The sequence below is a fragment of the Arvicanthis niloticus genome, chromosome 9, assembly GCF_011762505.2.
Source record: "Arvicanthis niloticus isolate mArvNil1 chromosome 9, mArvNil1.pat.X, whole genome shotgun sequence".
In the NCBI taxonomy this organism is placed as follows: domain Eukaryota; kingdom Metazoa; phylum Chordata; class Mammalia; order Rodentia; family Muridae; genus Arvicanthis; species Arvicanthis niloticus.
In genome coordinates, this window is record NC_047666.1 from 74932298 (window position 1) to 74960214 (window position 27917).

General features: G+C 43.9%; 1 protein-coding gene and 1 long non-coding RNA gene across 6 annotated transcripts in view; one reads left to right on the forward strand and one right to left on the reverse strand.

Moving 5' to 3' along the window:
* The window catches only part of Slc15a5 (solute carrier family 15 member 5), a 90617-nt gene extending 75822 nt beyond the window's left edge, over window positions 1-14795 (reverse strand). Inside the window, exons 1-4 of one of the 5 annotated variants that reach the window (XM_076940709.1) lie at window positions 14638-14794; window positions 14069-14237; window positions 13029-13181; window positions 6794-7016 (exon numbers count right to left, since the gene is read on the reverse strand). In XM_076940709.1, coding sequence (XP_076796824.1) covers window positions 6794-7016; window positions 13029-13101 — 296 coding nt within the window. In that variant the 5' untranslated portion in view covers window positions 13102-13181; window positions 14069-14237; window positions 14638-14794. Of the gene's footprint in view, window positions 1-6793; window positions 7017-13028; window positions 14238-14637 lie in introns of all 5 variants that reach the window. The other 4 variants (XM_076940708.1, XM_076940707.1, XM_034512561.2 and 1 more) reach the window with 4 other exon arrangements.
* Window positions 14796-14911: 116 nt separating this feature from the next.
* On the forward strand, window positions 14912-27646 carry LOC143443578 (uncharacterized). Its single transcript, XR_013112695.1, has 3 exons — window positions 14912-15173; window positions 18686-18836; window positions 27420-27646. It is a non-coding gene; the product is annotated as an uncharacterized LOC143443578 (long non-coding RNA).
* Window positions 27647-27917: the final 271 nt, after the last annotated feature.

The window sequence follows — 27917 nt, forward strand, 5'->3', positions numbered from 1 at the left end:
TTACTGCTCCATCCTTATGGCCCTAGCACAAAACTAGACTCACAACAAAGGATGTACAATGCATAAGACATTGACTAAGGCTGGGATGTATAAATAAGAAAAATGTAGGCCATTTGACTTCTAATGATCGATATGTGGGGAGGGATGGCAGACTGCAAAATAAGACCATGATAACCAAATTGGGTTAATGTAACCCATGAACAGGAGCTTATTTGTCATAATACAGGTGAGGTACCAAGTTAGGATTTTCTAGGATAATCAGGTAGAGTCCCTCGATTCAGCCTGGGGTTAACCTTCCATGCGGTGGCAAGCCGTCCTCCTGAACTGTGGCTATAACAACTGAGAGGTGGGAGCCAAAACTATGCTTAGTTACGTTCGCTTTGGAGAGAACCTTCCCCTCTCAACGATAAGCAGGCACTATTGAGAAACTGCAACAAGACCTTCCATGGCTCTTCAGTGTACCACAAGCTAATAAACACCCAACCACTCCAAAGGGTCAAGACAGATGAAAAAGAATACTCCACGATTTAAATCTTGGGGAAGCTATCTCGGGAGCCCAAAGAATGGCTGTGCTGAATTATCTATGCGTGGGAGGGGATTTCACGAAAAGCACTAAACGTAGTTCAGCAAATGTCACCCCCCCTATTTGATTGTGTAATTTTCTGAAAGAATTACTTAGCACAGACACACTCTACGTTTGTCTTTGCTGTTCCATGGACAGGACAAACCACAGATAATTAACGGTGAAATTATGTATGTATCGCTGACAAAAAAAGAAAGAAAGAAAAGAAAAACCCACAGCCTTAGAGCTTACCATTAAGACTCATTTCATCTCAGAGTTCACCAGTAAATTGAATGTATAAAACACCTCTCACACTGAAAGTCAGAGAGCAAAGCACCAAAGCAAAACAAATACCGTGATTAAGGGAAATTGAAAGCCGCGGCAGGAACACAATTCTTTAGTCTACGTTTAAGTATGGGAATAGAACTGCAAATAACTGGAACTGTGTGGGCGATTTAAAAAAAAAATTGTTATGATCCCAGGATTTCTCATCACAAATCTCAGCCATCATTTTGGCTTTGTTTTAAATGTTTCCTTAATTTATTTCGTGGCACCTTAAAAGTCATGCTGCTGCTTTGCTATTTCTTAGATGGACAGATTTATTTTAAATGATATTTAACAGAAATAACCAGAAGAGGTCGTGACTAACCTAAGAAGCTAAGCAGGAGAGAAGGCAATTTTTTTCTGGAAGTTTCCAGTCTTCCTAATGTGAGTGGATGACTTGGGGACCCCAGAGAGAGCATTATATTCCATCCTGAAAGATGTAAAGATGGCTTCGTAGATTTGTGACTGTTGAATGGAACAGAGGCATGCAGAAAGGCCACTGAAGCACACTGACACCGATTTCATGGTGGGTGGTACTGTTCTAGTATAATCCTGAGTCTCCTGAAATACTTGGAAGAGTAGTCTGGCAAGTGTGTATTTGGAGAAGCAAGGAACAAACAGAAATGCTACAGTTCTTTATTGTTGCCTGGAACTGTTTTCCCCGGCAGAGCCGCTGACAGATGATTGTTAATGTTGATGAGTCAGCACCAAGGGTCAGGTAGAAGTTGTAGTAACTGACTGACAGCGGCTTTCCCCACCTCGCTCTCTGGTGTGTTCTCCATTCTCCATTTTATTACCCTTCGTTTTCCCTCTTTGTTCCTTCTTTCCTCAACACCCAGCCCTCCTTTCAGGAATCTCTAATGTGGGATGTTTGGGGTCAGGCTTGAGAATAACTGTTTTTAAGGGGCAGTAGGGGATTGCGGCAAAATTTCAAGTGTAGCTCAAAATCATCTTTGGTACCTAGCCAAAGCAGTCCTTGAACTCCAGATCTTTCTATCACTTTCTTCTTAGAATGTATATGTGTATGCGTATGTATATATGTATATATGATTAATTTGTAATAATTTACTTGTAAATAATCATTTTATCTGCCACAAAATGTCCCCCCAAACAATGCAGATTGAGCCTGTTTTTTTTTTTGCTTATTTATTTATTGGTTTCTTTGAGACAAGGTCTCTATATGCCTAGGCTGCCTTCTAAGTTGTCATGTATCTGAGGCGAGTCTTCAACCCCTGGACAAGCACCAGTGGCTTTCAACTCTATTGTGTTGGCTTGGAAATGAAGAAAACAATTTCCTTTCCCTGTGCCCTTTTTCAAACTGATATAACCAAGAGCCCTGGGGTCCAGGAATTGGGGTATTTCCAAAGAATACTTTCATAGCTTTAGTGTGCATCTAAAGGTGCAACTCAGTACCCTCAGGGTTCAGCTTCTGGAAAAACTGGTAGAATAAACACTTCTTAAAAGAGTCCACATTTGAGTCCATGTTCAACTCAGAGCATTTCTGTCTGGGATAGACATCGTGTAGGGTCAATTTCGGTACACATTTCTGAAACTTGGGGGATGGAATAAATTCATCTTCTGTCCCTTTCAAGAATCCGGTGATTTACTTGGGATTTGATTCTGCCTAATTCACTGTTGGGATCCTTAAGCATCGCGCCGTGAAATAGAGATAGGATGTAAATTATCAAGTAAAATAAGTAGAAAAAAATGTGAAGAGCGATTTGAAGCGGAAGGTGGCAGGCTTTAAAATTATGACCATGAACAGATTTAATTTTCCACAATCTTTGGCTTCCAGAGAAAGCCCTGCTCAGGTGCACTCACTTATGTTATCTCCATCGTGGTGGCTCAGAACTCTGTGCCTCAGAACCCAGAAATCCCTGAAATAGATGGGTTCTGATCTGGGCACGTATGTATACCAGGATGTTGGCAAATCTCGGTTTCTACAAGCCTTAGCTTTACGCTTCCCATGAGGTACAGCGTAGTGGAAGACTGTTCCAGATGGCACTGTTGGCTAGGAGTGGGTTTCTCCACGACATTTGGCAACCTCACTCGGAACTGATGTTTTCAATTCCTCAAACTTCCAGTCTATACTGCTTACCAGGATCGCTGAGAAGCTTTGGGTGGTATGGAGCAACGACACATCTCGCTGAAAGCCTCACAGCTATGAACATCTGACATCTGTGCCGAAGGCAGGGCTAAAGGCAGACTTCGGTTGTTAGAGACGTAAGTGGTGTGTTGTCTTTTGAAAAGGTGTTGTTGAAATCAATCACCTTTTTTCCACATTTGCAATGTTTAGGATTTTATTTTTCTTTTGTGGCACTGGGAATTGAACCTGGGGCCTCATGACCACAGGGAAACCATTCTACCACTGCATTACAACCTCAGACCCTGAGGGGATTTTTGGATTTTGGAAAAAAACAATCAAATTAACAGACAGTCCATTTTAATGACAGCTGTCTGTCAAGTGGGTTTTCTTTTCTAGAAAAAAAGATAAGGATTTTTAGCTATAACGAACTTGTTGTTCAATAACAAAACTAACAGCTACTAAGATTAAAGTGCCAATGGTGTGTTAGGTGTGTTAGTATTGCTTATACTCTGCATAAGCAATGACACATCCCACTGAGGTATTTCCACACTGACTGGCAACCCAGGTCTCTGCAAGCTATCAACTCTGCTGGAAGCCATAGTCTTCCCAAGTGACAGTATGAGATTCTGTCATCGAGTTGCCCACTTGCCAGTGGAGTATCTGTCCATCTTGCCACCAACCTATTCAGAATGTTCTAGAATAGATTTTTCATTCATGTTATTTTCTCTACAAACTTTATTATGTAGATGATTATAAAATATGTGCTGTAGTTTGGTATTCAAAGCAAGAAGTCAAACAAGCCCAAACAATGAAGTCCACCCTTAAATGAGTCCAGCAGGCAGTGTTTAATTACATCTAAGCGTAACAGTACGCTTCATCTACTTTTCTAGACACTTGTGTCTTCAGGCTCCAGAGACACCACTTGATTATTCTCATCAGAGATTTTAATGAAATTAGACAATAATAAAAAGAACTTGCTAAATATGTTGTTCCCGAATCTGGCCTGGCTCCTCCCAGCCCCCCAAATTTATTGTTCCCCAGTCCCCACCCTCTTACCCAAACCCCTAAAGCACAAATCCGCTGGGAGTCCTCTCTGTTTCCCAAAGAAAGTAGTTCATTCATATAATGTCCCCTTTATAATCAACAGCGAGAAATGTCACTTTGATTAAACACAACCCTGAGTGACTAAAACCACAGTACAATAAAGGCTCTGGAGCTATCTTTCAGAACAACTGATCATTCTCTGGTCTTAATCCTCTGGAGTCTTATTTAATCAAAATGATGTTGCTAATTAAGGATTAAAACTTCTGAATAGAATGAAAAAGGATTTCTTTTTCCTTTGGCAGGTCAAGGAGGCAAAATTTCCTACGAGGGAGTGAGGAGCGTCCTATCTCTCTTTGATAAACTGCGTTCTTTCCTGAAATTAGGACCTAATCCAAAATAGACTTCAGTGTTTTGTAATATTAATATGAGAGAGAGAGAGAGAGAGAGAGAGAGAGAGAGAGAGAGAGAGAGAGGAGGGAGGAAGAATTCACTTAGATAGTTGCATACATGTAGATAACATTGACTCTAAACATTTTATTTTTAGTTTGGTTTTTTAAAATGTGCAAGTGTTTTGGCTCCATGTATATGTATGACCTTGTGCCTGCATGGTCTCTCCCTGGTCCAGAAGAGGGTGTCAAAAGCCTTGAAGTGGAGTCATTGGTGGCTTTTAGCCATGTGTGGGTGTTAGTCACAACTGAACCCGAATCCTTCAGAAGATTGCCAAGGACTTTTAACCACTGAGCCATTTCTCCAGCCCCTCATTTAATGTTTAATATTATTTTCCAACATTTTTGTCTGGTGCTGGTATCTGCCATGAATTACTGTGAAATAACAGTGGTGGAAAGATAGCTATTCTTGACAATGTTGGGAACATCACACACACACACACACACACACACACACACACACACACACACACACACACCACAGCACACCAAAGCAACAACAAAAACCCAAATAGACAAACAAATCCAGAGTAAAAGTGATGCTTCCTTGTTCACTTTCAGTTGTTATAAAAAAAAATGTAGACAATTATCAACTTATAAAGAGGGCAGTGTGATTTCATAGCTCCCAGGATTTTAGAGAGTCCTTGGTGGCTGACCCATTATGTTAGAGCCTCTGGTGAGTCAATACCTTAAAGCCATGGCTGGAACCAAATGGTCAAACAAAGTTGCTAACCTAATGGTAATCAAGAAGCAAGTAGAACAAGAGGAAAGAGCCAGGATTCCAGTATCTCTTTCAAAACCATAACTTGTTTTTTTACAAGGCTCCACTGTGTAAAGATCCTCCATGGTACCATAGGTCAGGGACTAAACCTTCAGTACAAAGGACTTTGGGGAAGAATTTTGGATCTAAATGGCACTTTCCCAAACACTAACAAATCCATCCTCTGGGGGAAAGGGGTAAAATGGCTGTCATGTAGACTTTAACTGTGGCCCATAGATGTTTCGAATTCACTAATGAATATTGCAGACCCAAAAGAAATTCCACACTAAGCTACGAACAGCGAGTCTTCATTAACTTCCTATGTCAACAATTTTCTCGAATTTCTATTTCACAATATGTAAACTGGCTGCTTTAAAAACATACGGAGCCTAGGGAGATGGCTCAGTAAGTAAAGGGCTTGCTGTGAAATCGTGAATGCCTGAGTTCCAGTCCTAGCACCCCTGTAAAAAGCCAGGTGGTGATACAGCCTTGTATTCCAGCTTTAGGGAGGTGTGGACAGGCAGGTCCTTGAAACTCACTGACCATCCAATTTAGTTAATTGTCAAGCTTCAGAGGACAATGAAAGTTCATTTCTCAAAATCTCAATAGCTCCCAAAGGATGAGACCAGAGGTTAACCTCTTGTCACCATGGAAATGCATGTACATGGACACACCTACACATACTTGCACACAGATACCTTCTTATTCTTCAGGCCAAGTGGCCAAACATCAGAGAAAGATAATTTGTTTGTCATAAAACTTAAACTCTTCAGGTGTTGGGACGATATGGATGAGAAATAAGGATCCTGGCAGATACCTAACATGCCCGAAACACTCTTTTCTCCACTGCCATCTCCTCTTTACTCACCAGCCTTGCCGGTCTCATCTGTGGCAATGTCAGCATAACTATTACAGCTACCATTCTTTGAGCATCTGCAGCCTAAGCACCAAGTTCTCTGTCCGCAGCAGTCGTATCTGAGAGAGTGCTAGTATTGCCTTCAGACATGAATAAACTCGACCTGGTCAAGGTCAATTGCTTGTGGTAAGTAGTGGTGAGACTTCCACCAGGCCCGTTTGGCTCAGAGGTCATATTCTACTCATTGCAACAAAGCACTGTGTGTCTTCTTACTTGGAAAAGAGATTAATCAGTTTTTTTTGTAGGTTGTTGATCCTATTTTATATCTCATCATGATTAGTTTTGGATTTACTTTATTGTTTGTGTGTGTTTGTGTGTGTGTGTGTCTGAATGCCTGTATATGCACACACATGGGTGTGTCTGCAGAGGCCAGAAGAGGGCACTGGATCCCCTGGAGCTGGAGTTCTAGGCAACTGTGAACCACTTGAGCTGGGTGCTGGGGACCAAATTGCAGTCTTGTGAGAGAGCATCAAGTGTTCTAAATTCCTGAACCATGTCTCCAACCTTGACCATGATTATTGACTGACCCATCACCACAGATGTCACCACACTGTCACTCACCCAGACCAACTAATGACAGAGGTCAAACAGTAAGAAAACCTAAAGAAGGGCCCAATGCTTTAATTCTGTCTTACCACTGCCCAGTTACACTTACCAGTTACAAAATGACATTGGCTTCTTTGATTCCCATTCCCGACGGCCACAGGCATCTGGTGCACAAACGACAGCCCTTATTCCTCCTGTGCCCAGGCTGAGGGTGAGCAGTGCTATGTGAAACAGCCCAGCCCGCTCCTCCACAGGCGTGTTGTTAGACACAGGGTATGAGCCTCCGTAGAAACCCTCCAAGGGAAAAGCAAGCACCGATAACAAGGAAGTGCCTGTCGGTTGAGAGAAAAGGGGACTGCTTGTATCACAGACGCAGACTCACCAGAGCGTATCGTAATAAGTGCTTTACTCTGGAAGGTTCGTGCCTCTACGGGTGTCTTACTAGCATACTTAATGTTGATCTTTGCAATTTCAGGGCTGGCTTGAGTTTCCTAAGTGGCTCAGCGGGTCGGAGCTTGCACTGCCTTCGTGAGAGGACTCAAGTTCAATTTGGTGGTGTGGGTGTCGGATGCCCTCTTTCTTTCGGCCTCTGTGGCTTTACTTCCATGCACATACCCCACTCTCCCACACATGTAATTGAAAATTAAATAACAAACTTACAAAATGTTTGGTTCATTTTTAATTGACTCACATATAAAGAAATTATATTCAAGAATTCTCTTTAGTGCATGTTTTAACTAATCCAAGGTTCTGGGTTTTGTCCCCCTCCCCATTCTTCTTAAACCATCTTTCCTCTAAAAATATATAAAGAAATGGTGTCAATTTTTATCAATGTTAAAATAATTCAGAATTGTTTTATGTGAAAATCAAGGTGTTTGCTGCAGTCCTAGCTCTCAGGTGAAGGGAAGTCAGAAGTTTAGGGACATCCTTTGGGCATGTATGTCCTTGCTTCTTGGCTTTCTCACACAGCTTCCTAGATCCTTCCTGGCACACACAGAGAGATGAGAACTCTGGGGTGGGGTTGGGGGATCAGAAGGGTGTCCTGAGTCATGCAGACCAGTCAGGAGGAGGTAGGGTACAGAGTGACAGAGAAGCATGGGTATCATCCCCATTTTTACCTCGTGGCCCCTGGCCTGGTGACTCTGCTCATCAAACGGAAATCACTGTGCAGTGCCATCATTTGCTAGGTTGTCCATTTCTTGCCAAGCATTTTCATATGCTATATTGTTTCCTCTTGAAACTAACATTGGGACGGGCTCTAACGTTGTTAGAGTTCCCCTTCTGTCCTGTCCTCTTCTCCCTCCCTCCCTCCCTCCCTACTTCTTTCCCTCCATCCCTCCCTCTTTCCCTCCTTCACTCCCTCTCTCCTGCCCTTCCCCCTCCTTTCTTCTTCTTTCCCCTTTCTCCCTTCTGCCCTTCCTTCCTGTGGTACTAGGGCCAGACTCCAGACCCTCCAATACATCAGGCATGCTCTCTGTCACTGAGCTGCACGCTTAACGCTATTAATGTCATATAGTCCATTTGATTGCTTTCCTTCTGTTCAATTACTCTGACATTACCATTTTGGGTATGAAATTTTGCTGAGTTGTTATGGATGGTCAGTCCCTCAATAACACATGAACTTCTACAGAAATACAAATTGGGTACAGCATTTAACACCGTCTCTATACGTCTTTTTACCATGTGACGAATGCATGCATTTGATCGTCATTCAGCAGTGGACTGATTGACTGTGACGGTGGACCCTTTAAGTTATTGGCTTTGAAATGTTTTCTTTCAAGGTCAGCCAGATGTGAATCGACATGTTTCTCTAGTATTTGATCTTCTTCCCCAGAAGTGTCATGTGAAGTTTGGCAGCACCACGTTTTCCAAGAGCATGTTCAGTCCAGTTGGTCCAGGCAGTAACCGCCCACTTAAGAACAATCTACTTCCAGACTACATGATACCCCCGTATAAGTCACAAAGATGTTCTACTTCCATCCTTTGGGAAGATGTCACAACACTCTCATTTCATTAGAGCAAGACTTCACTTCTATCTCCAGTAAAATTGATGTGATAAAAATGCAAATAAATCTGTAATACTTTTGATATGAACTTATCTCTTTGATTTGCGGCATTGTGTCCTGCATAAGTTGTCTGCCTGTATCTGTAAGCCCTGTAAAGAAAGATGCCATCATATCCTGTGGGGGGGGGGGGCAATTCAGGGCTGAGTGGGCCCGTCAGAAAGACAGACATACAGAAAGTAGTCATATAACAGAAGGGTAACTGTGTTTATTGCATCCAGAGGCCAGGGGACTTTAGGGGGTGTTATCTCTCAGGTGCCACCCACTTTGATTTTGGAGATGGGGCCTCTCAGGAACCTGTTGCTAGTCAACAAGTCAAGTAGGCTAGTGATGTGTAATGGTTTCCTCTGAACTGGAACATTTTTTTTTTCTAGGAGAGCAAGGAGGTCAGGAGATCTAGAGGGAAACTAGATTCACATGTCCAGGAAAAATAAAAATTTGAAGATTGGCCAAGTCTCTTCCCCAGAGTCATGGAGGCAACAAACAGGGGCTGAGGGGGAGACTGACCACCTGAGATGCCGAGAGGGGAGTCTCTGACCCTGGAGCTGTCTGAAAGGCATGGAGAGAGCTCTAGTGAAGTTGCCTTCAGGTCCTCGTGTATGTTGGCGAGGGCTTTGTGGTGGTGGTGCCATAGTATGAGACATCCCTGCTCCTATAAATAATCCTTCACCCACATTCCTGTTAGTAACCCCAATAAAACATCTCTGGTTCACCAAATTGGATTTTGATATAACTATCACTTTGGTTTGTGATAGGTTTTCTCTATCAGGAGTGCTACATAAGTCAGGTGTATATGTGTGTGTGTGTGTCTGTCTGTCTGTCTGTCTGTCTGTCTGTGTTTGTGTGTCTGTGTGTGTGTTGGAGGGTTAGTGTTTCCTAAGAGAAGCCTTACACAATAGCAGGCAGCCTGTCTTCATCTCTCAGTGTTGCTAAACTTGGGTACCACCACATCATGTATTTGGACATTGGTGGAGGGTTAGCGTTTCCTAGGAAAAGCCTCTTACACAATAGCAGGCAGTCTGTTTTCATCTCCCAGTGTTGCTGAACTTGGGTACCACCACATCATGTATTTGGACATTGGTTCTAGGGATGAACTCAGCTCTTCATGCAACACATGGCAGACACTACTAAGCTGTCTCCCTCCACAGCCCATGCAATCACCGATGTCTGATAACAGCAGGGATAAACTCAGAAACTAACAAACATAGGTCTTGACAAAACAGCAGGAGTTTTCAAAATCCCAAGTACAGAGTGAAGATTTGAAGGAGTTAACTGTTTCAGGTAGAGAGGAATATAAACAGAAGAGGTAAAAGTAGGGGCATAGCCAGGATCTCAGTGTCATCGGAGGTGACACAGACCCTTCCAGAGGCACCTATGTCATATAAATTATAAAGGTTCTGATGTGCTAGATTTGGACTTATTTTTAGATAATAGAAACAATATGGGTACAACATGAAGCAATATGTATTTATTCTTTTGCAAAAAGTCATATTGGTAAAATAGTATGTGGGCTGCAGCTGGACAGATGGCTGGTAGCCCAGTAGATAGGCCATGGTCAAGGAGAACACTGTATTTTTTTAAAATCTAAATTGTTATTAGTTCAGGCAGAGGCTGTACTTTACTTGGAATCTCTAATATTTAGTAACAGCTTGCAGCCTCATGGCAGCTGCGAGGGGAAAATTCCGAGTGTGACTTATAGTAATACAACAAGGGCCGGGCAGTGGTGGCCCACACCTTTAATCCCAGCACTTGGGAGGCAGAGGCAGGCGGATTTCTGAGTTCGAGGCCAACCTGGTCTACAGAGTGAGTTCCAGGACAGCCAGGCTACACAGAGAAACCCTGTCTCGAAAAACAAACAAACAAAAAAAAACCCCAAACAAACAAAACAAAACAAAACAAAACAAAACAAAACAAAAAACAAAAAGTAATACAACAAGGCCAAACTCATTGCCTCGGGAGGCTCAGGTAGGATGACTGTAGTTTCAAGGCCTGATGGAGCCACTCAGTGGCTTTCTAAGACACTCTGGGCTGCTTAGAAAGACCCTGTCTCAAATAAGAAGGTGAAAGGGGAGGCCATGTAGCTCAGTGGTGGAGGGTTTGTGTAGCATGCATGTAGCCTGGCTTCAATACTCAGTGTGTGTGTGTGTGTGTGTGTGTGTGTGTGTGTGTGTGTGTGTGAGAGAGAGAGAGAGAGAGAGAGAGAGAGACAGAGAGACAGACAGACAGACACAGAGACACAAAGACACAGAGAGACAGATCAGAGACAGAGACAGACACACAGAAAGACAGAGAGACAGATCAGAGACACTGAGACAGAGAGACCAAAGACATCCAACTAACCCATTAAGAATAAGGGCACATGGGGCGTCAATCTAGTTCTTTTTGCTTGGAAAACTATTCCAAAGTTAGGATTTCCTTTTTCTATCCCAGCGTGGTGACTTATCCAGGAGTTCAGACTTATAAAAATAACCACGTTGAACAAGAAAATGACCATATGCCTGTAGTGTGGCATGCTGTCCAGTCAAGGAGGATTCATCTTTCCTTATCTTGCTTTCTCTTTCTCTTTCTCTTTCTCAGACTGTTCCCTGACACACACTAGCAGGCCTGCCAGGGCCAACTCACCAAGGTCTACTTGTCTTGCACTTTCTGTCACTGACAGGGAACCTCTTCACCAGGAGATTCTCCCTGCACAGTACCTGCCCAGGTTCTTCAGCTCAGAACCTTGGAGGTCATTTCAAGTCCTTCATCACATTAAATGCCTTTCTGGAAACAGTCGTCACAGTATCATGTCTTGAGTGTCATTCTTGCATAAACCACCATGCTGAGACCTTAGAGTCTCCTTTTAAGCAGCCCTGTATGCTGTTTGTTGAGGTACATGATTCACTGCTGTTATTCCCACCCTCCCCTTGGCAGCTGTTTGTCTAGGAAGGATGACTGAATGGTTGGTTCAGCATAAGGTTGTGGACCAGAGCCAGGAAGATGGGTCAGTAGGTAGAAGTGCTCGTCATGCAACCTGACAGTCCCCGAAGCCCTGTAAAATTCTGTATGTGGTAGCACCCATCTTTAGTTCCTGTACTCCTAGGTTAAGGTAGGAGGCAGAGGTGGGAGAATTGGTGGGAAGCTCACAGGCAAGCTACTCTGGAATACGTGTTTCTCTAGCAGAAACAAAAGAATCTTAGTCAGAGTTTGTATTCCTGCACAGACATCATGACCAAGAAACAAGCTGGAGAGGAAAGGATTTATTCAGCTTCCACTTCCACATTGCTGTTCATCACCAAAGGAAGTCAAGACTGGAACCCAAGCAGGTCAGGAAACAGGAGCTGATGCAGAGGCCATAAAGGGATGTTACTTACTGGCTTGCTTCCCCTGGCTTGCTCAGCTTGCTTTCTTATAGAATCTAAGATTATGACTAGGGATTGCACCACCTACAATGGGCCCTTCCACCCTTGATCACTAATTGAGAAAATGCCTTACAGCTGGATCTCATGGAGGCATTTTCTCAAGGGAGGCTCTGTTTTCTGTGATAACTCCAGCTTGTGTCAAGTTGACACACAAAACCAGCCAGTGCAGAGACTCTGCCTCAAGCAAGATGTAAGGTTAAAAACCTTTTCCCAAAAGTTGTCCCGTCATCTACACACACACACACACACACACACACACACACACACACACACACGTAGAGTATCAACCAGCTTACTCCTTATGCCTCATCAAACATTCCCAAGCTTCTAAAGTATGCTCATTGTTCTTTGTGTAAACAATCCTACTGTCCTGTCTTAATTCACTTATTTTTAAATCATATCACTGGATCTTAAAATCCAGAAATCATACCTTTCTAATGAACTCTAATTACCATAGGATTAATTATAAAAGCCAAACACTTCCTAGTTATTCTACATGAACTTCCACGACCTTTTTTAGCAGATTTCTTCCAGTTGTGAAGCAAATGACTTTCGTGTTTCATATAGGATCTGCCACAAATTTGAGTTAAAGCCCAAAGTGGGAGGCGAGGGCCTTGTTAGGTGTACAGGAGATTGACATGCAAAGCCACAGTTAGCATATAATATAGTAGTCACAATGCTCTAAGTATTAAAAATCCTGGAAAACACAATATACACATCTACTAACAGCTTAAATAACACAAAGAACAAAATAAATTGAAAGGACATATCTTAGTATGTTTTATGCTAAGGATTGGGTGGGAACAAAATTAAAAATTCTTAATAAAAACATATGCATCTATGTGGCCTCCTCCAAATACTGTCAATAGGAGATACTTACCTAGGAAATGCAGAGATAAGGATATATACACCAGTTTGTTCCGCCCGAGGTATGCATCCGCAAGCCATCCCATGAACACAGGGCTAAGGATTGAGGCTCCAATGAAGCCCAAGTTGAGAACGGCTGCTTGGTGGTTGTAGCAGCCAAGCCTCCCTGTGCAAAAGGGGATCATGTTGCAGACGACTTCATAGAAAGTGAACCTCTCACACAGCTCCACCAGAAGCCAGCAGATCCCAACTCGGAAACACCCAAAATGGCCCCCAGTCTTCTGCTGCTCAGAACCACCTTGTAAGAGTAAGGGTAGTTTTTCATCGTTTATGATGAAGTCTGTGATGGACATAACTGCCTTTTCTTGAGTATTACTTATGTCAGTTGCTTGGACTTGGCGGCGCTGGTTTTGTTTTTGTTTTCCCCCTATTCCTCTAATGAAAAAGAGAAAAGATGGCTGCCTAGAATTTCACATCTCCATGCTAAAATTTCTTGAGCATTTTTGCACATGAGTGCTATTTATTTTGATGATCTGGAAGCCCAAGAGAGAAGACCTGAGCATTTAAACACTCAAAGCTCAGCACAGTCACATCTGATTTGTTTGTTTCATTACTTAGAGACCAAATTAGACGCTTCTTCCAAAATTATATTGAATCACGTGAATCCGGTTGCATACGTATTGGAAGCTCATCTGCCTCATGCAGATAAAGGTTTAAATATGGATGCAGAAGAAGCAGTTTTTCAGGGGAATTTGAGCACTAGATCAAGAAATAATTTGAGTCTAATAATTTCTGATATTTTAATTAAAGAAAGCCAGAACAGAGCCAAGAGATAAAGCACAGAAGGAAATCTGTTTTTGAGGGGGCAGGGTACCTTATCACGATTACATTTCTTGTTATTTTTGGTTGGGATTCTGATAAGAAAGTTAATTAGGAAACAAAAGTGCTAGTACATTTAGGTAACAAGCAGAGTTTACAAGGAAGTAATTTAAGCTCACTAATGAAAGGAGAAAATATTGAATAAACTCTGCTTCCTTCAGGTTGATCCCATACTTGTCGAACAGCCTCTCCAAGGAAATGAGATTCAGAAGGCGCCATTTGACTCACTGCTTAGTAATCAGCAGTCAGGAACACAGAAACCAGCCTACACGTGCTTCAGGGAACCTTGAGTCGAGCATTATTCTGACCCTGCAGCGGAGAGAAGAGTAGCGAGCATCGGATGCTGGAAAGCAAGAGCATACCAACCAGGGTCACAAAGGCAGCAGTGGATGAGAACTTCTCATCACTCTGGGGGGTGGGGGTGGGGTGTGTGTGTGCAGGGGGTGGGGGGTGGGGTGGTTAGCTACCAGGAGACAGGAAGACAAGTGGATGGGACTATTGGGCCAGGTTGTAAAACGTTAACAAGCAAGAGTTACTTTCACGGTGGAGTATAGAACCAAGGATCAAGGCTGTGGACTTTGGTTCTTATCGTTTGTCCCATTTGGACAGAGTGAAATGTTTTGATTTGACCTCTGATAGCACTCTCCACGGACAGGTTGATGCTCTCATCTGTCCAGCCTCTGTCCCTTGCTTGGCTATAATAGCTACTGTGGGTTGAGTATGAATGTCCCCCATGGGCTCACCTGTTTGAACACTCAGCACCTGTGGAACCTTTAGGAGGCAGAGCCTTGCTGGAGGAAGTGAGTTGCTGGAGGTGGGTTTTGAGGGAACACTGGGGTTGCTGTTTTCTCTCTGCTTCCTCTGTGCAGCTGCAATGTGACCAACCATCTTCCTGCTCACACCACTGTGCCTTCCCTGTCTGTTGCCAAGTCTTCCCCTCCACGATGAACTCTGCCCTCTATCCCTGCAAACCAAAATAAACCATTTTCCCAAATGCTTCTTTTTGTCAGGTTATTTTATCACAGTAATGTAAAAGAAACTAATATTATGTCCTATTTTGGTTTGTGTAGAATGGTCACATAGTGTATTCCTTGAATGTGGGCACTTTCATGAGATAACAGTGATGTTCTGTGTTGTGTAATTATTCTTGGGAAATGGACATATATGAAGCTTGCCTGGGGCAGAGTGCAGCCTGTTTTGGAGAATGACTCCCATCTGTTACAGGAGGGTCTGACAACCAGAGAATCCCTTTCCAAAAGAGGAGCTGGGTCTGCTTACGGTAAGCAGGCCACTGGGGCATCCATGAAGGCTCTATCTGTACTGTCCACTGGGGGCATCCATGAAGGCTCTATCTGTACTGTCCACTGGGGGCATCCATGAAGGCTCTATCTGTACTGTCCACTGGGGACATCCATGAAGGCTCTATCTGTACTGTCCACTGGGGGCATCCATGAAGGCTCTATCTGTACTGTTCACTGGGGGCATCCATGAAGGCTCTATCTGTACTGTCCACTGGGGCATCCATGAAGGCTCTATTCTGTCCAGACCCCTTCCTGTATTTAGTTGTCTATGCTTCCCGACCTCTGTGATGCTAACTTCTCTGCCCCCTCACACCATTGGCCAGTGGGATGGTTCACTGAGTAAAGGCATCTGCCTTGCAGGCCTGGAAGGCTGAGTCCAATTCCTAGAGTTCAGATAAAACTCACACAAAAATACTCATATAAAATAATTGATTCCACAAAAGTTTTCTGACCTCTGAAGGTGTATCCTAGTATGCATAACTACATACCTGCTTCATACACACAGAAGCCTCTCTCTTCCTCTCACTTTCCCTGTATCTTTGTCTCTGTCTCTCTCTCTCTAATGATGGTGATGATTATGAGATAATAATAATAATAATAATAATAATAATAATAATAATAATATACAAAATTTTAAAATTTATGGGTGTTATGGCTAAAGAATGTACATATGGAATTTAAATCACCCAGGTGGCAGGACATCAAAGGGCTAGCCACATGGCCCTGGTGAAAAACTTAATGCCTCCTGGCTCCTACCCTGATGAATTTACCCTTCTGTAAAAGATTCAAGTCATTCCAATCATCAGGAGTTTGATTAGTTAAAACCATTGTGGTTTCTGTGGTTTCCAGAGACCACAGAAAGTTAACCTTACACGAGCCAGGAAGCTTCTATCTTTTGTGTTTGCTGTACACGTGAGGAGCCACTCACTGGGGGATATAATCTGCTTCCCAAGAAGGTGTCTCAGTGGTGTCCTTTCTAAATCAGAGTGGTTCTTTTGCTCCTTTGCATGGGCCTCTGGTGAACATGTTGGAATGTTTTGCCCCACGACTAGACCACAGGTGGTGGGAACTTTTTGTTGAGGCCTGAGCTGCCCCACTTTGGTCGGCCAAAAAATGTTGAGAACTGCACTAGCCCACATTTGGGTGGCCAAAAATGTTGTGGCCCTTTCCACTCTGTGCTTGGCGGCCACTGTTTCCCAGCCGAAGCTGCGGGTCAGGGTTCAGCAAGAGAGAGAATGAGGACGGACTCAAAGAATGGAGACCAGGCAGAGTGTGATTCAATCCCATTTATTCTTCAGTCTCTCTTCCTAGTCCAAGTCCCAAGTCTTGAGTTCCTAGTCCCTAGTTCCTAGTTGTACTCAATCTAGTTCCTAGTTGTACTCCTCTTGTTCTCTTCCGAGTGTCTAATGTCTACTCTTACTCCTAATGTCTGAATCTCTGCTACTCCAAATTGTTCTCTACTCTCTAAAGTGTCTGAATCTCTCGTCTCCAAATTGTTCTCCCTAGAGTGTCTGATTCTCTGATCTCTCTTCTGTCTGCCTCTCGCCTTTATATGTCTCACTTCTAAGCCATGCCTTTTGGTCACACCTTTAATCACGCCCTTAGGTCTTGTCTCTAAATCTGATCTCTAAGTCACACTCTTAAGTCACACACCTTTAATCTCACACACCTTTAATCTCACACACCCAAGGAAAGTCCTGGGTATCCAAAGCAAGATGTTATCAGAGTGTGCTCAGCTGTTGTAGGCTATTGTAATACAAGTCTCATGTCAGGGTATATGGCTCAAGATGGCTGTAAAGCTGATAGCTGCTTTCTGCTAAAAGTCGGCCCCCAACAACTTTTGCTTTGGAAAAATATTTCATCCATGGGAACAACAGAGGCTGCCTGCTTCAATAAACTCCAAAAAGGCCAAGAGAACCATTTCCTCTGAAATGAGGCTTCCTGGAATTTTGGTGCAGAGAGAATGTTGATGATGATACTATTGGGTTGAAGACAAAGTGAGAGCCATGCTCTGACTTTTTTTTGGGAGTCTGCTACACTGGCTGTCTATAAAGCCAGTGTTGGAAAGTCACAAAGGAAGCTTAGCATAGGGATGACTGAACAGATGTCATAGGGATTACACAAAAATGCCCCTGTTATTGCTTGTGCCTACATATTTGTATTTCCCAGCTACTCTGAGCAGTGGATCTTTGGGGAATGTGGGACAATTTTTTAGGTCCTGTTTGCACAGAAGACAATTTAGGGCACTGGAGAATACTAAGTAGAACTGAGGTAATAAAACCACCTTCATATGTGTGCCTTCCCTGCCACTGCTCCCCCCTTATTTATTCACCTATCATCTATCTATCTATCTATCTATCTATCTATCTATCTATCTACCTATCTATCTGTCTATCTATCTATCTATCATCTACCTATCTATTGTCTACCTATCAATCATCTAACATCTATCTATCTATCTATCTATCTATCTATCTATCTATCTATCTATCTATCATTTATCTACCTATTTATCATCTATTTTATGTATATAAGTATTTTTCTTACATATATTTGCACAATGTGCATTTCTACTGCTAATGGAGCCCAAAAGAGGGCATTAGATGAGATCCCCTAGGACTAGAGTTGAAGATGGTTGTAAGCTTTATTGTGGGTCTTGGGAACAAAACCCGCAGAAAGTGCTCTTAACCACTGAGCCTTCTCTCCAGCTCTTCCCACTAATTCTCAATTCTGAGCGAACTCAAATGACAAGCGTCAGGTGCTCTTGAGAGTGGTGCTTATTAGGTATTTTGCATGTTGTCATCTTTATGGATAAAACTGCTTGAGAAACTCAGCATGTGAGGGATCCTTACCATATAATTCTGGAAACCATGTTTGGGTTTTTGGAGCCTGTGTAGAAGCCACAAGGTAGAGAGCAATGTCCAATGCCCTAAGTTGCCTTCTGATCTCCACTCCATATACATGGTATAACATGGCCACCTATAACATGCCAACATCTATATATACATGAAAATACACGTGTAGAGTGAGGACTTGTACATTTTGAGAAGATTATCAAATCACTGTTAGCCTTTTATAGTTACGTTAATAGTCAATAGTCACAGCTGTATGCACCACAGCTGTGCTTCCTCTGAGTCCTGCTGAGATCCTCTCCATGTTTTAAGTTTTATTATTTTATGATAAAGAGTTTCATGCAGTACATATTGATTATATCTTCTCCCACTTTTCCAAATCTTTCTAGCTCTACCCCTCTTCTCCCTAGACCCAAATTTGTGCCCTCACCATATCTGTATCTATTTATATCTGTATCTATATCATCTATCTATCCCTATCTCTATCTATCATCTATATCTATGTCTATATCTATAATCTACATATATATATATATATATATATATATATATATATATATATATATATATATATATATATATCTCAAGCCCCAAAAGCATTGCTAATTACAATTCTGATGCCCATATGCTACCCTTAGGTTTGTGGCCAAACTGGAGCATGGCTGACCTACCAGGATCTGCATACTGTAGAATGCTCAGCTCTAAATGAGACGTAATATCAAACCCTTCCCTTCCCAAGACTCAGTGATTATAGAAGAAGAGGGCATGGAAAGAGTTGAAGAGCTGACGGTGAGTGACTATGTAGAAGTGGAGTTTTCTGCACACAACATAGCAGCTGAACATGAGTTCACAGTAGCTGTGACAGCGTGCACAAGACCCACACAAGCTCAAGGCACACAAAACCACAGCATGGAGAGGAGAGCATCAAGTCCCACCCCTAGCTCAGGAGCTGCTGGTAACTGAGAACTTCCGGGAAGGAAGAATCTATCCTTTCTTATTTTATTTTTATACATTCTTAAGGTATGATGCACAACTCTGTTTTAATGCATATTATAACATTATGTATTAGTTTGCATGCTTTTTTGTTCTTAACCATGAGTTCTTGGAAATTTGAGACAGTTTCATACTTATCTCTGCCTGTCCTCTGCTTTGGACAGACCCTGGGATTTATCAGCTCTGTCACTGTGTGTCTAGTTCCTTATAGGCAGCAGTATGTGACATAACCAGACACTTTAACATTTAGCATACTGCTGGCCTGGTGTTTCAGTCTGCAATCTAATTTACTTAGTAGCCTGAGGCAACAGGATTGTAAATTCTGTCTGTGCTCCAGAATGAGTTTTACATCAACATGGGCGATGTGGTGAGCCTCTTGTCTCAAAATAAAAAGTAAATAGAGGGTAAATGATCTGAGGTGGAGTGCTCACCTAGCATGTGTGAGTTCAATAGTCAGGAAACACCTCTCAGAAGAAGGAGGAGGAGGAAGAGGAGGAGGGGAAGAAAAGGAGGAGAAGTTGTGGAAGAGGACAATGTAGAGGCTAGAAAGATGGATCTGCAAAAAAAAATATGTCCTGCTCTTAGAAGAACCCAACGTTGGTAGCCAGTACCCATATATGGTAGCTTACAACAGCTGTAACTCCAGCTCCAAGGGGATCTAATGCCTTATGGATCTGAAAGCACCTACACTATTATGTACACATCTTCAAATATCCACAGCCACGGACTCAGCCTCAGCCACGGCCTCAGCCACAGCCACAGCCTCAGCCACAACCACAGCCACAGCCACAGCCACAGCCACAGCCTAGGCCTCGGCCTCGGCCACGGCCACGGCCTCGGCCACGGCCACGGCCACAGCCACAGCCTCGGCCTCAGCCTCAGCCTCAGCCTCAGACACAGCCTCAGCCACAGCCTCAGCCACAGCCACAGCCACAGCCACAGCCACAGCCACAGCCACAGCCTCAGCCTCAGCCACAGCCACAGCCACAGCCTCAGCCACAGCCACAGCCTCAGCCTCAGCCTCAGCCTCAGCCTCAGCCACAGCCTCAGCCACAGCCACAGCCACAGCCACAGCCACAGCCACAGCCACAGCCTCAGCCTCAACCAAAGCCTCAGCCTCAGCCTCAGCCACAGCCTCAGCCTCAGCCTCAGCCTCAGCCACAGCCTCAGCCACAGCCACAGTCACAGCCTCAGCCACAGCCTCAGCCTCAGCCTCAGCCAAAGCCTCAGCCTCAGACACAGCCACAGCCTCAGCCTCAGCCTCAGCCTCAGCCACAGCCACAGCCTCAGCCACAGCCACAGCCACAGCCACAGCCACAGCCACAGCCACAGCCACATCAGCCACAGCCACAGCCTCAGCCACAGCCACAGCCTCAGCCTCAGCCTCAGCCACAGCCACAGCCTCAGCCTCAGCCTCAGCCACAGCCACAGCCACAGCCTCAGCCACAGCCACAGCCACAGCCTCAGCCACAGCCTCAGCCACAGCCACAGCCACAGCCACAGCCACAGCCACAGCCACAGCCACAGCCTCAGCCTCAGCCAAAGCCTCAGCCTCAGCCTCAGCCACAGCCTCAGCCTCAGCCTCAGCCTCAGCCACAGCCTCAGCCACAGCCACAGTCACAGCCTCAGCCACAGCCTCAGCCTCAGCCTCAGCCAAAGCCTCAGCCTCAGACACAGCCACAGCCTCAGCCTCAGCCTCAGCCTCAGACACAGCCACAGCCTCAGCCACAGCCACAGCCACAGCCACAGCCACAGCCACAGCCACATCAGCCACAGCCACAGCCACAGCCTCAGCCTCAGCCTCAGCCACAGCCACAGCCTCAGCCACAGCCACAGCCACAGCCTCAGCCACAGCCACAGCCTCAGCCTCAGCCTCAGCCACAGCCACAGCCACAGCCTCAGCCACAGCCACAGCCACAGCCTCAGCCACAGCCACAGTCACAGCCACAGCCTCAGCCTCAGCCACAGCCACAGCCTCAGCCACAGCCTCAGCCTCAGCCACAGCCTCAGCCTCAGCCTCAGCCACAGCCTCAGACACAGCCACAGCCTCAGTCTCAGCCACAGCCACAGCCACAGCCACAGCCACAGCCACAGCCACAGCCACAGCCACAGCCTCAGCCTCAGCCACAGCCTCGGCCTCAGACACAGACACAGCCATATGTTTTTTAAAGTCTTTTTTGTTTGTTTGTTTTTATTTTCCGAGACAGGGTTTTTCTGTGTAGCCCTGGCTGTCCTGGAACTCACTGTGTAGACCAGGCTGGCCTCAAACTCAGAAATCTGCCTGCCTCTGCCTCCCAGGTGCTGGGATTAAAGGCATGTGCCATCACCGCCCGGCTTAAAGTCTTGAAAGAGTATTTAAGCACTTGGTTAAGGAATTGCTTATGTCACACTGGCCTGCAGGCGGGTCTGGGAGAGTGTGTCCTGAGGATGAATTGATCCAGGAGGGTCAGCCAAGTGTGGGCGGTACCATCCCTGAGAAATGTCGTTCTGGGTTACCTATCAAAGTTGGCTAAATAAGAGCCCGTGTGAAAGACGACTGGGAGTGAACAAATAAGCCAGAAAACAAGCCAGAGTGTAAACTAGATTGCAAGTCAGAGAGCGAGTGAGCCAGCCGAGCTCCTCCTGGCTCTGTGCTTCAAGTTTTCGCTTAAAGTTCCTGCCCCCACTCTCAAGGATGGACTGGCTTAGAAGTATAAGCCAATCATTCCCTCCCCTAAGCTGCTGATGGTCAAAGGTTTTTGTCACAGCAAAAGAAATAAAACTGGGACAGTGGGAGGTGACAGATCTAAACAAATTGAATGAATTAAAACCCCCTTTTCTACAATGCAATCCATGCCCCTTTGCTGTGAGTTCAATTTTTATTTCAACAGCCTCTATTCCAACAGTGGTGGGGTAAAAGTCTATCACAGAGCCTTGCCATTTGACTTAAAAAATAAAAATTGTAGCCAACCAGCCAAACCCTTAGAACTAGGCAAATGTGCAGTGTTGTGGAGATCTGGTTTTAGATTGTTGTGTGCCAGCAGCTACAATCTGAGCTACAGCACCTCACTTCGCAGGACTCTCTGCTTCCTGCGGTGAGTAGAGACTGTGGACTGGATGGTATTTAAAACTCACTATCTGAATCTAATTTCCCCTGCTAAAGACTGGGAATTTATAAGAAATATATCATTTTCTGCCATCGTGATAGACCCATCTGCCTATAAATTCTACTTTTCGTATTCATAAACTAAGCGCAAGGCGTAAGTAAGATTTAACTATTTTTTAAAAATGCAATTATCATAGTTCTGTCTAGATGACTATCTTTTCAATACTGTCCCTGTGGGTACAGTCATAAGCAGAAGGAGAGATATTACTTCTCTATCTTCCTGGAGGCCAGAGTTAAAAAAAAAATATTCCTGGCTTTTCAAAATATATATAGAAGTAAGAGTAGAAAATTTAAAAATATATGGTTATAAATAGCTCTTTGGTCTGGGTTTTATTGTTTCTTTAAACTATGAAAATTTTATTCCAGGGTCTTTATTGAAATACACATAATTACCTAAGCTTTGCGGTTTTTCATAGTTACAGGGCCCCTGCGTTATTGCACCTGTGTGGCAGCCTTATAATTCAGTGGTAATTGAACAGCAATTATTTTTCACGACACATGTACATTTTTATATCAGATTGTTGGCAGATATTCTTTCGATGATGTCGTCTTCACTAATGAGAAAATTAGAACAGAGAGCGAGGCGTCTCTCGCTAACTCCTTGCCTAGCTCCTGACACAGATTTCAGAAATAGACTTTTGTACTGAAAAGCGATATGCACAAATAGGCACAGTGTCTTCTCTCCAGCTGGGGGACTCTGGGAGCAATAGAGAACTGCTTCACAGGCCTGGTTTGGCTCTGTGTTTCTGGCCCATATCATGGATTTCATAGCAAGTTGGCATAGAGTTTTATGTGTATGTTTAAATCCTAAAATTCCAAAAGTACTTCAAGTCCCCTCCTTCCACAATACATGTGTATGCAGCCGTTTATCATGGTTGACACGGCAACCCTCTGCATCCACTAAGCATTGTTGGTACGTGTGTATTTCCAGGGCTGACTACTGAAGATTGGATAGCCTGTGTGAAACCACATCTTTGAAGAAAACTGATTCTTCCTCTCTCAGGAACCATTGACCCTCCGATGCTCTTCTAGGGGTGGGTGGGGCCATGTAGAATGTCCCCTGTCCATGTTGGCATCTCGGCTGGCGTTGTCACTACTCTGATCTTGCTCAGGCAACCATACTGTTGAGATCTCCTGGCACATCATTTGCCTTGTCAAGGAGACACCACTTGGCCACAAGTGTCTGGCTGTTACGGTCTTTCTGATTGCTCTCCCATGATTTGTCCTGTGCATTAAGTTCTAAGCTTCCTTTTGTAATAGACTATTACTGAGATCTACAACTGGTCGGAATTGCAGACTTGAAACTTTTCACAGTTACTTTTTATAAAATAGATCCTCAAGCAACTTACAAAGTAATTTGGTATATGACAAGACAGCATAAGGCTGGCATGTATACACCATAAACTTAGGTAACAAATCACTTAATTTAGACCATTTAGAATGAATCAAAATTCAACACACAGAGAGCATCTGCTCTGTGTCAGGCACTCTGCCAGAGAGTAAGAAGTTAACTTTCGGCTTCATGCTAGATATGCATTTTAGATATGCACAAACAGTTGTGATAAGATTAACTTCAAGGCTGGGGATGTAGCTCTGGTGGTGGAGGGCTACCTAGTATAGACAAAGCCCAGGCTTCCATTCCCAGTGTCACGTAAACTGGGTGTGGTGGCACATTCATGATAGCTAGCACTTTGAAACGTATGCAAGAGGCTCAGAAGAGGCCCTTTGAGTGACAATCAAGGAAAAAGAGACACCTTAGAGTTTCACATCTGATGATGAGGAGACGCATCTGGGCCAGAATATCAGCCGCACTTGCTCTTTGCACACAGGAGCTATGGGCGTGGCTGTTGCCACACTGGGCAGAAGGCGGAGGTGTTTGAGAGGGCGTGAGAAAGGGAAAATGGAACCGAAGGGGGGAAGGGTTTTGATCTTTAATACAGAAAGCAGAGTTGCTTATGGGGAAGAGTAGAGGAAATAAAAATGCTCTGGGTGGAATGGTTTGAAAGGACCAGAGAGTCAGTGCTTCCTGTTGGCGCGAAGGAGGTGCGGTGGCTCGGTTTACTCGGTTCCGGCTTGATTTACTCAATGATAACCATGGTTCCGATATCTTTGATGAGGAGCCATTTCCCTGATAGCCCGTGCTGTGCTGAAGGTGTTTTCAAGGAGCTCAGAACTGGAGAAGGATAATTTCTGAAATTGAGGACACAGTCAGGTAATATTTTACCTGAGCCAAAGAAAAGTGAGGGTCTGCCATGTGGCAAAGGTTAAGCAGGAATCCCACTTACAGCAACATCAAGTCTTAAACTTAGAAGCTGATAACCATGGGATGCTAGGCTGGGTCTGTGTCTGAAAATGGCTAGATTTCCTCTTTTCCACCAGGCTGAGGATTTCCCTCTTTCCGTTGTTGTTGTTGCTGTTGTTCTTGTTGTTGATCGGAGTGAGGAAGAAATGAGTGGGTTTCTGAAGCCCCCTTACCCATTCACTTCTTCTTTAGGAGGCTTTAGAAATAGAGTTCACAGTTCAAACAAAAAGGGAAAAACGACAGAAATACAGAAATGGACTTGAGACCCAGAAATGCTAAAACCAGAAAGATAAAAGTTCCATACACACAGTTGTTGCCGTATAAATATGTCAGCTCTCTGGGATGGGCCAGAGGGATTTACAAATGCTAACTTCCTTTTCTTGCCACCTCCCTCTCAGCCCATGTAGATTTGTGTGAGGGACATTTTACATGGTTGGAGAATTTCGAAGAAAAATCAGGCTATGGTTGGATATTTAGTTTGGACGTTCTCCTAAAAGTTTCCAATGGGAACATGAAATAGTGATAGATAACTTGGCTGAGGGCACAAGAATATGAATGATCATGATCTTCATCTGGGAATCATTAATATCCAGATGATCATTAAAGCCAATGGAACAGTTGAGGTCATCTTGGAAAAGTGTGTGCAATCAGACAAGAATTCTATCAGAGACAAAACCCCATGGCAGACCACAAGTTCTGGACCGGATTTCTACATTCCTTAGCCTTTGTGATGGTTTGAATAAGAATGGTTTCCATAAGCTCATATACGGGAATGTTTGGTCACCAGGGAGTGGTACTGCTTGAAAGAATTAGGAGATGTGGCCTTGTTTTGTAGTTTTGTTGTAGGAAGTGTTACTGGTGTGGGCTTTGAGTTTTCAAAAGCATAAGCCAGGCCCCCTGTCTCTTTCTTCCTGATGCCTCTGGAACCAAGTGTGGAATTCTCAGCTACTTCTCCAGCTCCGTGTCTACCTGCGCACCACCATGCTTTCTACAGTGAGGAAAGGGGACTACACCTCTGAAACCATAAGCCAGACCCAATTAAATGATCTGGTTTACGAGTCACTATGGTGGTGGTGTCTTTTTACCTCAACAGAACAGTGACTAAGATGCTCTTCTATACTCTGAGGGAGTTATTGCTAATAATATCCATGGTCTTATGGTTTGGATATGGAGTACTCTCATAAGGTAATGTGTTGAGGGGTTGCTCCCTAGCTCAAGGTGCTGGGATGTGATTGGACCATAGGTATGTTAACCTCACAGACGCTATGGATGTTCACAGGGGACGAGATTATTAGGAGTTGGGCCTTAGCTGGAAGAAGTAGGGTCACAGGAAGTCACAAGGTACAGCTTGTCTCTGCCCCTTCCTTTCTTGCTGTGTCTCTTGTCTGCTCTGAGGTCAGTAGCCTTTTAAGTCACATGGTCCTAGTCTCACAGTGTTTTCTTTCCTCTCAGTCTAAAGCAATGGAGCCAGCTGTCTATGGGAACCTCTGAAATCAGGAGGCAAAATAAACTTCTCCTTGTCCTGCGAGTTTAAATGAGAAATCCCCTCTCCCACACGCACATGTGTTTGACCACATCTCCCCCAGTAAGCGGTACCATTTGTAGAGGTTATAGAGGCTTTAAAAGGTGGAGCCTGGTAGGAGGAAGTACACTAGTGAGGATGGACTTTGATGAGCCTCATCCCATTTCCTGTTCTATATTCTTGCTTCCTGTATGTATAAAAATGTGGCTTGCTAGCTTCCTGTTCCGTCACCATGCCCTTTCCACTGTGATGGACTCCCGTTCCCTTGGAATTGTCAGCCCAAATTAGTTCTTTCTCCTCTAAGTTACTTTTTGTCAGGGCAATTTTTTTTTCATAGCTACAGAAAAGTAACTATTATGCTCCTCCTTTAGGTTGTTTTCCTAAAAATGTAGTTATGGTAACAGAAAGCCAACTGATTCAGACATAGGATAAGTAGGTAAGTAATGGAAAACCAGAAGCTCTTCTAATGTGATGTAAATATTGGTACTTTTTTTTTTTTTTTATGAAATCGCATCATAGGGGTAGGGCCATAGCTCAGTGGGTAAAGTGCTTGTCTTGTAAGCTGGAGAGTCTGAGTCACCCCCAGAACCCATGTAAAGAAAAGTCCAGTATGGTGGCATGGTTTTGAAATCCAAGCACTTGAGGCAGAGACAGGAAGATTCCTCGGGCTTTCTGGTCAACCAGCCTAGCCTGCTAATTGAGCTCCAGGTCAGTGAGGAATGACAAGCAAGGTGGAGGAGTCTCAAGGGGTGACAGCTGAGCTCTGTCACTCTACAGAGACACATACACATAAAACACTGAAGAACTCTATTGCCTTTAAAACTTGAAGAAGTTTATATGGTTTATTTCTCTTTAAGGCTTATGTGTGTGTGTGCATGTGAGTGTGAGTGTGTATGTGTGTGTTTGTGTGTGTGTGTGTGTGTTTATATGTATGTATCTGGGTAAGCAAATACCACAGGTTGTGTGACTTCCCATAGTGTTTGAAAGGAAGGGTTGAGTCCCTTGGTGTTTGAGTTACAGGCGACTGTGAGCCTCAAAAACGCGGTGTCAGAACCCAACTCTGTCCTCTGGAAGAGCAGCAAGTGTTTGTAACTGCTGAGCCATCTCTCTGGCCCATTTAATTACTTTTGAGGAATGTTGTGTATGTGTGTGTGTGTGTGTGTGTGTGTGTGTGTGTGTGTGGTTTTGGCTGTCCTAGAACTAGCTCTGTAGACCAGGCTGCCCTCTGCCTTCTGAATGCCAGTATGAAAGGTGTTTGCCTTCACCACTTGGCTTTGTTTAATTCTTTATTTGCTGTATTTTTTTTTTTTTATCTTTCTGAAATGAAAGCAGCTGACTGACTTCCATAAGTTCACCTTCTAGTTTCTAGACACTTCCTTTTTAAAAGAACACCTGGTTGTTTATTTGCAGGCATATCCAGTTAATATGTTTCAAAAAAGAGTCTACCCCACCCTCACTTCAGCCATTTCTGCTGGAGCAAATCAGCAACTATTTCCCAAGAATCTTTTCGGCTGTGCTGACGTCTCCATCTGATACCCGGACTGCACTAATCATTTAGCTGCTGCATTCCTCACATTTGCGACTCATTTTCTGTGTCAATTCATGTGGTTGATATTATAAAAATCACTTTAAACCTAGTTTAACTTTTCTTTTTTTACGTTCGGCTTATTCATAATTTTATGAGCTATAAATTTTATTGCATTGTGAATTGCCTTTCCCATCTACAGATAACTCTGAAGAAGTCCTTGGAGGAATTGCTTAGAATAGGATTTTAAAAGAAAAAAAGAAGAAAGGAAGAAAAGGGATTTCTGTGGAAACTTGGTACATGTTAGGCTACAATGTATCCTTGAGTAGAAAATGACTAAGAAAAGAAAAAAGAGCTAGTCTTGTCTTCTGGCCTTAGTTAGT